Raw genomic sequence first — 12,789 nt, forward strand, 5'->3', positions numbered from 1 at the left:
TGGGAGTGTATGTTACCAGGCTACCAGTGAAGGGATATCCAGCACACCAATACCACATGGGAAACACTCCACTATCCACCACAGAGGCAGAGAAAGACCTGGGAGTGTATGTTACCAGGCTACCAGTGAAGGGATATCCAGCACACCAATACCACATGGCAAACACTCCACTATCCACCACAGAGGCAGAGAAAGACCTGGGAGTGTATGTTACCAGGCTACCAGTGAAGGGATATCCAGCACACCAATACCACATGGCAAACACTCCACTATCCACCACAGAGGCAGAGAAAGACCGGGGAGTGTATGTTACCAGGCTACCAGTGAAGGGATATCCAGCACACCAATACCACATGGGAAACACTCCACTATCCACCACAGAGGCAGAGAAAGACCTGGGAGTGTATGTTACCAGGCTACCAGTGAAGGGATATCCAGCACACCAATACCACATGAGAAACACTCCACTATCCACCACAGAGGCAGAGAAAGACCTGGGAGTGTATGTTACCAGGCTACCAGTGAAGGGATATCCAGCACTCCAATACCACATGGCAAACACTCCACTATCCACCACAGAGGCAGAGAAAAACCTGGGAGTGTATGTTACCAGGCTACCAGTGAAGGGATATCCAGCACACCAATACCACATGGGAAACACTCCACTATCCACCACAGAGGCAGAAAAAGACCTGGGAGTGTGTTATCAGGCTACCAGTGAAGGGATATCCAGCACACCAATACCACATGGGAAACACTCCACTGTCCACCACAGAGGCAGAGAAGGACCTGGGAGTGTATGTTACCAGGCTACCAGTGAAGGGATATCCAGCACACCAATACCACATGGGAAACACTCCACTATCCACCACAGAGGCAGAGAAAGACCTGGGAGTGTATGTTATCAGGCTACCAGTGAAGGGATATCCAGCACACCAATACCACATGGGAAACACTCCACTATCCACCACAGAGGCAGAGAAAGACCTGGGAGTGTATGTTACCAGGCTACCAGCGAAGGGATATCCAGCACACCAATACCACATGAGAAACACTCCACTATCCACCACAGAGCCAGAGAAAGACCTGGGAGTGTATGTTACCAGGCTACCAGTGAAGGGATATCCAGCACACCAATACCACATGGCAAACACTCCACTATCCACCACAGAGAAAGACCTGGGAGTGTATGTTACCAGGCTACCAGTGAAGGGATATCCAGCACACCAATACCACATTGCAAACACTCCACTATCCACCACAGAGGCAGAGAAAGACCTGGGAGTGTATGTTACCAGGCTACCAGTGAAGGGATATCCAGCACACCAATACCACATGTGAAACACTCCACTATCCACCACAGAGGCAGAGAAAGACCTGGGAGTGTATGTTACCAGGCTACCAGTGAAGGGATATCCAGCACACCAATACCACATGGGAAACACTCCACTATCCACCACAGAGGCAGAGAAAGACCTGGGAGTGTATGTTACCAGGCTACCAGTGAAGGGATATCCAGCACACCAATACCACATGGCAAACACTCCACTATCCACCACAGAGGCAGAAAAAGACCTGGGAGTGTATGTTACCAGGCTACCAGTGAAGGGATATCCAGCACACCAATACCACATGGCAAACACTCCACTATCCACCACAGAGGCAGAGAAAGACCTGGGAGTGTATGTTACCAGGCTACCAGTGAAGGGATATCCAGCACACCAATACCACATGGCAAACACTCCACTATCCACCACAGAGGCAGAGAAAGACCTGGGAGTGTATGTTATCAGGCTACCAGTGAAGGGATATCCAGCACACCAATACCACATGGGAAACACTCCACTATCCACCACAGAGCCAGAGAAAGACCTGGGAGTGTATGTTACCAGGCTACCAGTGAAGGGATATCCAGCACACCAATACCACATGGGAAACACTCCACTATCCACCACAGAGGCAGAGAAAGACCTGGGAGTGTATGTTATCAGGCTACCAGTGAAGGGATATCCAGCACACCAATACCACATGGGAAACACTCCACTATCCACCACAGAGCCAGAGAAAGACCTGGGAGTGTATGTTACCAGGCTACCAGTGAAGGGATATCTAGCACACCAATACCACATGAGAAACAGTCCACTATCCACCACAGAGGCAGAGAAAGACCTGGGAGTATATGTTACCAGGCTACCAGCGAAGGGATATCCAGCACACCAATACCACATGGGAAACACTCCACTATCCACCACAGAGCCAGAGAAAGACCTGGGAGTGTATGTTATCAGGCTACCAGTAAAGGGATATCCAGCACACCAATACCACATGGGAAATAGTCCACTATCCACCACAGAGCCAGAGAAAGACCTGGGAGTGTATGTTATCAGGCTACCAGTAAATGGATATCCAGCACACCAATACCACATGGGAAATAGTCCACTATCCACCACAGAGGCAGAGAAAGACCTGGGAGTATATGTTACCAGGCTACCAGCGAAGGGATATCCAGCACACCAATACCACATGGGAAACACTCCACTATCCACCACAGAGCCAAAGAAACACCTGGGAGTATATGTTACCAGACTATCAGTGAAGGGATACCCAGCACACTAATACCACATGGGAAACACTCCACTATCCACCACAGAGGCAGAGAAAGACCTGGGAGTATATGTTACCAGGCTACCAGTGCAGGGATATCCAGCACACCAATACCACATGGGAAACACTCCACTATCCACCACAGAGGCAGAGAAAGACCTGGGAGTGTATGTTACCAGGCTACCAGTGAAGGGATATCCAGCACACCAATACCACATGGGAAACACTCCACTATCCACCATAGAGGCAGAGAAAGACCTGGGACTCTATGTTACCAGGCTACCAGTGCAGGGATATCCAGCACACCAATACCACATGGGAAATAGTCCACTATCCACCACAGAGGCAGAGAAAGACCTGGGAGTATATGTTACCAGGCTACCAGCGAAGGGATATCCAGCACACCAATACCACATGGGAAACACTCCACTATCCATCACAGAGCCAAAGAAACACCAGGGAGTATATGTTACCAGACTATCAGTGAAGGGATACCCAGCACACTAATACCACATGGGAAACACTCCACTATCCACCACAGAGGCAGAGAAAGACCTGGGAGTATATGTTACCAGGCTACCAGTGCAGGGATATCCAGCACACCAATATCACATGGGAAACACTCCACTATACACCACAGAGGCAGAGAAAGACCTGGGAGTATATGTTACCAGGCTACCAGTGCAGGGATATCCAGCACACCAATACCACATGGGAAACACTCCACTATCCACCACAGAGGCAGAGAAAGACCTGGGAGTGTATGTTACCAGGCTACCAGTGAAGGGATATCCAGCACACCAATACCACATGGGAAACACTCCACTATCCACCATAGAGGCAGAGAAAGACCTGGGAGTGTATGTTACCAGGCTACCAGTGAAGGGATATCCAGCACACCAATACCACATGGAAACACTCCACTATCCACCACAGAGGCAGAGAAAGACCTGGAGTGTATGTTACCAGGCTACCAGTGAAGGATATCCAGCACACCAATACCACATGGAAACACTCCACTATCCACCACAGAGGCAGAGAAAGACCTGGGAGTGTATGTTACCAGGCTACCAGTGAAGGGTATCCAGCACACCAATACCACATGAAACACTCCACTATCCACCACAGAGAAAGACCTGTGTGTGTATGTTAACTGGCTACCAGTGAAGGGATATCCAGCACACCAATACCACATGGGAAACACTCCACTATTCACCACAGAGGCAGAGAAAGACCTGGGAGTGTATGTTACCAGGCTACCAGTGAAGGGATATCCAGCACACCAATACCACATGGGAAACACTCCACTATCCACCACAGAGGCAGAGAAAGACCTGGGGGTGTATGTTATCAGGCTACCAGTGAAGGGATATCCAGCACACCAATACCACATGGGAAACACTCCACTATCCACCACAGAGCCAGAGAAAGACCTGGGAGTGTATGTTACCAGGCTACCAGTGAAGGGATATCTAGCACACCAATACCACATGAGAAACAGTCCACTATCCACCACAGAGGCAGAGAAAGACCTGGGGTATATGTTACCAGGCTACCAGAGAAGGGATATCCAGCACACCAATACCACATGGGAAACACTCCACTATCCACCACAGAGCCAGAGAAAGACCTGGGAGTGTATGTTATCAGGCTACCAGTGAAGGGATATCCAGCACACCAATACCACATGGGAAATAGTCCACTATCCACCACAGAGGCAGAGAAAGACCTGGGAGTATATGTTACCAGGCTACCAGCGAAGGGATATCCAGCACACCAATACCACATGGGAAACACTCCACTATCCACCACAGAGCCAAAGAAACACCTGGGAGTATATGTTACCAGACTATCAGTGAAGGGATACCCAGCACACTAATACCACATGGGAAACACTCCACTATCCACCACAGAGGCAGAGAAAGACCTGGGAGTATATGTTACCAGGCTACCAGTGCAGGGATATCCAGCACACCAATACCACATGGGAAACACTCCACTATCCACCACAGAGGCAGAGAAAGACCTGGGAGTGTATGTTACCAGGCTACCAGTGAAGGGATATCCAGCACACCAATACCACATGGGAAACACTCCACTATCCACCATAGAGGTAGAGAAAGACCTGGGACTATATGTTACCAGGCTACCAGTGCAGGGATATCCAGCACACCAATACCACATGGGAAATAGTCCACTATCCACCACAGAGGCAGAGAAAGACCTGGGAGTATATGTTACCAGGCTACCAGCGAAGGGATATCCAGCACACCAATACCACATGGGAAACACTCCACTATCCATCACAGAGCCAAAGAAACACCTGGGAGTATATGTTACCAGACTATCAGTGAAGGGATACCCAGCACACTAATACCACATGGGAAACACTCCACTATCCACCACAGAGGCAGAGAAAGACCTGGGCGTATGTTACGAGGCTACCAGTGCAGGGATATCCAGCACACCAATATCACATGGGAAACACTCCACTATCCACCACAGAGGCAGAGAAAGACCTGGGAGTATATGTTACCAGGCTACCAGTGCAGGGATATCCAGCACACCAATACCACATGGGAAACACTCCACTATCCACCACAGAGGCAGAGAAAGACCTGGGAGTGTATGTTACCAGGCTACCAGTGAAGGGATATCCAGCACACCAATACCACATGGGAAACACTCCACTATCCACCATAGAGGCAGAGAAAGACCTGGGAGTGTATGTTACCAGGCTACCAGTGAAGGGATATCCAGCACACCAATACCACATGGGAAACACTCCACTATCCACCACAGAGGCAGAGAAAGACCTGGGAGTGTATGTTACCAGGCTACCAGTGAAGGGATATCCAGCACACCAATACCACATGGGAAACACTCCACTATCCACCACAGAGGCAGAGAAAGACATGGGACTATATGTTACCAGGCTACCAGTGAAGGGATATCCAGCACACCAATACCACATGGGAAACACTCCACTATCCACCACAGAGGCAGAGAAAGACCTGGGAGTGTATGTTACCAGGCTACCAATGAAGGGATATCCAGCACACCAATACCACATGGGAAACACTCCACTATCCACCATAGAGGCAGAGAAAGACCTGGGAGTGTATGTTACCAGGCTACCAGTGAAGGGATATCCAGCACACCAATACCACATGGGAAACACTCCACTATCCACCACAGAGGCAGAGAAAGACCTGGGAGTGTATGTTACCAGGCTACCAGTGAAGGGATATCCAGCACACCAATACCACATGGGAAACACTCCACTATCCACCACAGAGCCAGAGAAAGACCTGGGAGTGTATGTTACCAGGCTACCAGTGAAGGGATATCCAGCACACCAATACCACATGGGAAACACTTCACTATCCACCACAGAGGCAGAGAAAGACCTGGGAGTGTATGTTACCAGGCTACCAGTGAAGGGATATCCAGCACACCAATACCACATGGCAAACACTCCACTATCCACCACAGAGGCAGAGAAAGACCTGAGAGTGTATGTTACCAGGCTACCAGAGAAGGACAAATCCCTGACAATTGCAGTGGACAGGTTAATCATCAACAGTCCACTACAGGATTATGGCATTTCCTAGGATGCTCTAACTCTCCTGTCATGTTAGTATATTCCTCTGTCTGGCGTTAGTGTGCTCCATCCTGCCCCAACAAAAGTTATAATTCCACCTCTCCACCTGGTTCTCTGTCTGGTGTTAGTGTGCTCCATCCTGCCCCAACAAAAGTTATAATTCCACCTCTCCACCTGGTTCTCTGTCTGGTGTTAGTGTGCTCCATCCTGCTCCAACAAAAGTTATAATTCCACCTCTCCACCTGGTTCTCTGTCTGGTGTTAGTGTGCTCCATCCTGCTCCAACAAAGGTTATAATTCCACCTCTCCACCTGGTTCTCTGTCTGGTGTTAGTGTGCTCCATCCTGCCCCAACAAAGGTTATAATTCCACCTCTCCACCTGGTTCTCTGTCTGGTGTTAGTGTGCTCCATCCTGCCCCAACAAAGGTTATAATTCCACCTCTCCACCTGGTTCTCTGTCTGGTGTTAGTGTGCTCCATCCCGCCCTGGCAAAGGTTATAATTCCACCTCTCCACCTGGTTCTCTGTCTTGTGTTAGTGTGCTCCATCCTGTTCCTACAAAAGTTATAATTCCACCTCTCCATCTGGTTCTCTGTCTGGTGTTAGTGTGCTCCATCCTGTTCCTACAAAAGTTATAATTCCACCTCTCCACCTGGTTCTCTGTCTGGTGTTAGTGTGCTCCATCCTGTTCCTACAAAAGTTATAATTCCACCTCTCCATCTGGTTCTCTGTCTGGTGTTAGTGTGCTCCATCCCGCCCTGGCAAAGGTTATAATTCCATCTCTCCACCTGGTTCTCTGTCTGGTGTTAGTGTGCTCCATCCTGCCCCAGCAAAGGTTATAACTCCACCTCTCCACCTGGTTCTCTGTCTGGTGTTAGTGTGCTCCATCCTGCCCCAACAAAGGTTATAATTCCACCTCTCCACCTGGTTCTCTGTCTGGTGTTAAGTGTGCTCCATCCCGCCCGGTAAAGGTTATAAAAAACTTATAATTTCACCTCACACCCTGGTTCTGTCGGCCCTGACATCTATAATTCCTAGCAAGTCACTATCTTAGAGTCAACAACAACAACAGGTACAACACACACAAAAAAGTATGGGGTGAGGGGAACAATCCATGGTGTGCTGCTTATAATATCAATTAAAAGCAGCCATCAACATGTACACTTCCATATTTGTAACTTTTTGGGGCTAAATTTGCTCAGCATAAATGCAGCTTGCCATTTCTCCTTCCCTTACTCTAGACCATGTTGCACTGACTGGGTTTTTTTGTTTCTTTGAATAATGAATATGTAGGGAGTTACTGTGGGCCAAACTGTTGGTGGACTGCAACAACTACCGTGGTATTACACCGCTCAGTGTGCCAGGCAAGGGGCTTGCCCACCTATTGCTGGTGCATTCGCAGCCAGCTGCTGAAGCTGCAGAGACCTGAACAGTCTGGGTTCACGCCTGCTAAGTCAACAACTGGCCGTATCCTAGCGTACTGGTGGAACACCAACGTGAGTTTGGACAGGGGATGCTTGCAGCCTATGTCCATCTCAAGAAGGCGTTTGACTCAGTGCATCGCGAGGCACTCTGGGATCTTCTGCGACTCCGTGGGATTCCTGCGAGGACTATTGGTCTGCTGACTGGCCTGTATTATGGGACAGAGTGCTGTGAAGTGTGTGTGTGTGGTGGTGGTGGGGGGGGGGGGGGCTTATACATTGGCAATACCAGGGTCACTGACCTTGTTTTTGTTGATGATGCAGTAATCCTGGCGGAGTCGCTGGGGGTTTTGGTGATGGCTCTCAAGGCACTGCACGAGGAGGCAAAGCCCATGGGACTTCAGGTCTCCTGGGCCAAGACCAAGGTACAGGTGTTTGGAGGCTTGCTGGATGACACAGTACAGTCTGTTCATGCGTGTGGCGAGGACGTAGAGATCTCAGAAAGTTTCACGTATCTTGGTAGCGTAGTTTGTAACAACGGTGAGTCTCGCCAGGAAGTCTAACGGCGGATTGGTCTGGCCCACGGTGTTATGGACTCGCTCAGCACGAGTATATGGCGTTGTCGGTACCTGTGCAGAAGGACAAAGATCCGGACCTTCAAGTCCCTTGTGCTCCCTGTCTTACTCTATGGTTGTGAGACATGGACAATAAATGGGGACTTGGAGAGGCAGCTTGATGCCTTTGGTAATAAGTGTCTACGCAGAATCACGGGATATCGCTGGAATGACTTTGTGTCAAGCTGGCAACTACTCCGTGAGACTGATTTGACATATATTACCTTACCTGCATAGCTATAGTCCGTCAATGCCAACTCCGGCTATACGGGCACGTGGCACGTTACCCTGAAGCTGATCCTGCTCATCGGGTTGTCTCTGTAAGAAACAATCTTGAGTGGAGGAGGCCAAGGGGACGCCCACGGAGCTCGTAGCTTGAGCAAGTCAATAGATCTTTCCAGGAGGTACTTTTTTTTTTTTTTTTTTTTTTACAGCAAAGGAGACAGATCAAGGGCTTAAAAAACACACACACACACACACACACACACACACACAACTAACTGCCCCTAAAAAGATTGGAGAGGAGTGGCTGAAAGAGAAGTCAACTTCAGGAGGTGTCCTGTTACCCTCCTCTTGAAAGAGTTCAAGTCGTAGGCAGGAGGAAATACAGATGAAGGAAGATTGTTCCAGAGTTTACCAGCATTAAGGATGAAAGAATGAAGATGCTGGTTAACTCTTGCATAAGGGGTTTGGACATTGTAGGGATGAGCTTGAGTAGAAAGTCGTGTGTGGCGAGGCCGCGGGGGGGGGCGGGGGGGGCATGCAGTTAGCAAGTTCAGAAGAGCAGTCAGCGTGGAAATATCGATAGAAGATAGAAAAAGAGGCAACATGGCGGCGGAATTTAAGAGGTAGAAGACTATCAGTAAGAGGAGGAGAGCTGATGAGACGAAGAGCCTTAGACTCCACTCTGTCCAGAAAAGCTGTGCAAGTGGAGCCCCCCCACATGTGAGATGCATACTCCATACGAGGGCGGAGAATGCCCTTGTATATGGATAGCAACTGTGCGGGGGAGAAGAACTGGCGGAGACGGTACAGAACGCCCAGCCTCGAGGAAGCTGATTTAGTGAGAGAGAAGATGTGAAGTTTCCAGTTAAGATGTTGAGTTAAGGATAGACCGAAGATATTTAATGTTGAAGAAGGTGACAGCTGAGTGCTGTTGAAGAATAGGGGATAGGTGTTTGGAGGATTGTGTCGAGTTGATAGGGAAGGGGGCCTGCGCGGAGACTCGCCAGGGGGGACCTGGGCTTGGCGTCATAAGGTGGGCGCGGCGACGTGCCCCCCGGCGTATGCCCCCACTGATTGATTGATTATAGTTACAGCAAGTGTGTGGCATTGGGAAGATGAACCTTATGCAGGGGTTCCAATCCCCAATACCCGCCCATGAAATTTCAAGTGGCCGTTGGGGTCAGTAGGTATAGTCTTTTAACTCTTCTCGGGCTTGGATGGCAAGAGGGGGCTCCCTCACCCCCCTTCTCAGAACGCATGGGATTGGCTTTGGGTGGGTGCGGCTTGGCCAATGGGAACACCATAAGAAAGGAAGTCACTTTTCCTACCCCGGCTACCTTATTCCTTTTCCCACTGGTATTGTGCTTTCCTCTCTCTCTCTCTCTCTCTCTCTCTCTCTGGTTATTCAAACTTAGTCCTTGGTTTCAGTACAGACCTACACAAGTGTACATGTATTTACAGTCTGAGTCAGCGTGAGGAATCGCCTGATGACCGATGACACCAATCACGAGGCCACGCGCCCCGCCTCCAGCCTCCTGTAGCTGGCTCTCCTCCTGCTCCGTGTCTACCAAGCATGGCGGTCACCTCCACCAAAGTCCCCCAGCTGTTGCCACCCACAACAGCCTGAGCTTCGCCCACACAAGGTGGTGCCACACAGAGCTTGTGTTGCAACATGTGCATTTCTTTCATTTTTGCTTTAAAAATTTGATCATATTTTGATAAAAAATGTTCAGAAAATTTAATTGAATAAAGGTTACACTTCCTGATCTGGTGAACATGTGATAACAGGGCCCTGAAAAGGTATGGGAATGTCCTGAAAAGGTAGCACACACACTGCAATGAGGCAGCAAGAAGGTCCTGCAAAGCTCACAGGTACATTGCTCCACAACCTTTCTGGGAGTGGACAAAAATCTTATCCCACAACACTTCACAGAGTCCCAAACAACGTACTGGAACCATTCATAACGTTCTGACAACGCTGCGGCAACGTGATGTTGTTTGCCGGGTTTTCTCAGACGCTTTTGGCCCACAGCTTTCTGAAGGCCACAAAGAAGATCCGTCGGGTCTTCACGTTCATGGAGCAGAAGCCTTGTCAAACTATCACTGGGCTCATAAAGCTGCCCATGGCAATACAAACACAACCTCTACGAAAGCCTTTTGTCAGTGGGAGTGTGAGCCCCAAATGTTTGAGAATGTGGAACACCCCCCCTGGCAGTCCCTCCCAGCAGGCCTTCATGCAGGCCCCTTCCCATCTTAAATACCTTGCGGCAGGGTCCATGGAGACGCGGAATCTGTGAGCCTCGTGGGCATTCCCTCAGCCTCCTCCACTCTGAAACAGCCCGGTGAGCAGGGTGGGCAGCGTGCCACATGCCCGTACAGCTGGAGTTGGCACTGCCTGACCATGCAGGAGATATCTGAGGAAAGACAACCTGTAAGGAGGAGGAACTTGGAAGCTGCCACATGTCTGAATAACTACGTCTTGGTCTGAAGTGGCATTGCTTGGTGAGGGAGAGCTTGGGACACAGATGAAAAACACAGGTCTCAAATTCTCCACCAGACAACGAGGAGAGAACAGGAGAGGAAGAGTCAGATGGACAGATGAAAAAGGTGAAAAACAGTTTAGAAGCTGCCATAGATCTGAACTGACGTGAGGGAGAGCTTGGAAAGGAGAGAGGAGGAGGTGAAGGAGGAGGAAGAAGGTAAGTACAGAGTTGAGGAATAGTAATAACATGGAGAGAGAAAGGAGGAAAATAATGGAAATAGAGTAAAAAAGAAATACATACGATAGATGAAAGCAAAGAGATAATAAGGAAAGAGTAAAGCATTGATGAGAGAGAGAGAGAGAGAGAGAGAGAGAAACCACAACAACTGTATAATCTATTCTAAGGTGAGAGTAATCAAAAAGTCATCGGTTACTAATCCGTTACTGGCCACAATAGTAATGGAAATAATCGATTACTGAAGAAAAATTATCGCCCATCACTAGTCATCACTGCATCTGTTTTCACCCCGGAGATGTGCACTCAGGCCGCGCGCACCTCTAGACTACTCCCCCTAATCAACACAGGCTATACACGTGAACACTATCTATTATTACCCCGGAGATGAGCACTGAGGCCTCGCGCACCTAATCAACACAGGCTATACACGTGAACAAGGTAACCACTATCTATTATTACCCCGGAGATGAGCACTGAGGCTTCGCGCACCTAATCAACACAGGCTATACACGTGAACACTATCTATTATTACCCCGGAGATGAGCACTGAGGCTTCGCGCACCTAATCAACACAGGCTATACACGTGAACACTATCTATTATTACCCCGGAGATGAGCACTGAGGCTTCGCGCACCTAATCAACACAGGCTATACACGTGAACACTATCTATTATTACCCCGGAGATGAGCACTGAGGCCTCGCGCACCTAATCAACACAGGCTATACACGTGAACAAGGTAACCACTATCTATTATTACCCCGGAGATGAGCACTGAGGCTTCGCGCACCTAATCAACACAGGCTATACACGTGAACCATATCTATTATTACCCCGGAGATGAGCACTGAGGCTTCGCGCACCTAATCAACACAGGCTATACACGTGAACACTATCTATTATTACCCCGGAGATGAGCACTGAGGCTTCGCGCACCTAATCAACACAGGCTATACTCGTGAACACTATCTATTATTACCCCGGAGATGAGCACTGAGGCCTCGCGCACCTAGTCAACACAGGCTATACTCGTGAACACTATCTATTATTACCCCGGAGATGAGCACTGAGGCCTCGCGCACCTAATCAACACAGGCCATACACGTGAACAAGGTAACCACTATCTATTATTACCCGATGAGCACTGAGGCTTCGCGCACCTAATCAACACAGGCTATACACTGAACACTATCTAAGATGAGCCTGAGATGAGCACTGAGGCCTAATCGCATCTAATATACACGTGAACACTATCTATTATTACCCCGGAGATGAGCACTGAGGCCTCGCGCACCTAATCAACACAGGCTATACACGTGAACAAGGTAACCACTATCTATTATTACCCCGGAGATGAGCACTGAGGCCTCGCGCACCTAATCAACACAGGCCATACACGTGAATAAGGCAACCACGTGTAACTATTTTCCCCTCAAGTCAACTATTTCCAAAGGGCAAAATAGAGCCCAATCGGGTTTTCGTTAGCGATTTTTTAGGCTCAAAGTACAGAGGAAGGGTCACACTGCCACCAGGGTCACAAAACTACCCCTGGAAATGCCCATGACTCCTACGAAAGCCTTGTCAAATATATCTTTTTAGGTTC

At 49.0% G+C, this 12,789-nt stretch overlaps 1 protein-coding gene and 1 long non-coding RNA gene across 10 annotated transcripts; both read right to left on the reverse strand.

Moving 5' to 3' along the window:
* Window positions 1-316: 316 nt before the first annotated feature.
* Window positions 317-6,184, reverse strand: LOC126991308 (uncharacterized). Of its 9 annotated transcripts, XR_007745393.1 has the most exons (5): window positions 5,718-6,184; window positions 5,322-5,618; window positions 4,235-4,630; window positions 790-987; window positions 317-494 (listed from the first exon to the last, which is right to left on the reverse strand). XR_007745393.1 is itself a non-coding variant. In XM_050850090.1 (4 exons), exons 1-4 carry the CDS (start codon window positions 6,182-6,184, stop codon window positions 2,613-2,615), a joined length of 1,014 nt encoding a protein of 337 aa, XP_050706047.1. In that variant the 3' UTR covers window positions 2,423-2,612. The 9 variants fall into 9 exon arrangements, 6 of the variants coding, with proteins under 6 accessions (XP_050706047.1, XP_050706045.1, XP_050706044.1 ...); XM_050850090.1 differs by lacking the exons at window positions 317-494; window positions 790-987; window positions 4,235-4,630 and adding exons at window positions 2,423-2,763; window positions 3,840-3,938; XM_050850088.1 differs by lacking the exons at window positions 317-494; window positions 790-987; window positions 4,235-4,630 and adding exons at window positions 2,423-2,862; window positions 3,840-3,938.
* Window positions 6,185-8,126: 1,942 nt separating this feature from the next.
* Window positions 8,127-10,901, reverse strand: LOC126991315 (uncharacterized). Its single transcript, XR_007745401.1, has 3 exons — window positions 10,728-10,901; window positions 8,471-8,559; window positions 8,127-8,256 (listed from the first exon to the last, which is right to left on the reverse strand). It is a non-coding gene; the product is annotated as an uncharacterized LOC126991315 (long non-coding RNA).
* Window positions 10,902-12,789: the final 1,888 nt, after the last annotated feature.

The sequence above is a fragment of the Eriocheir sinensis genome, unplaced genomic scaffold (assembly GCF_024679095.1).
Source record: "Eriocheir sinensis breed Jianghai 21 unplaced genomic scaffold, ASM2467909v1 Scaffold259, whole genome shotgun sequence".
NCBI lineage: Eukaryota > Metazoa > Arthropoda > Malacostraca > Decapoda > Varunidae > Eriocheir > Eriocheir sinensis.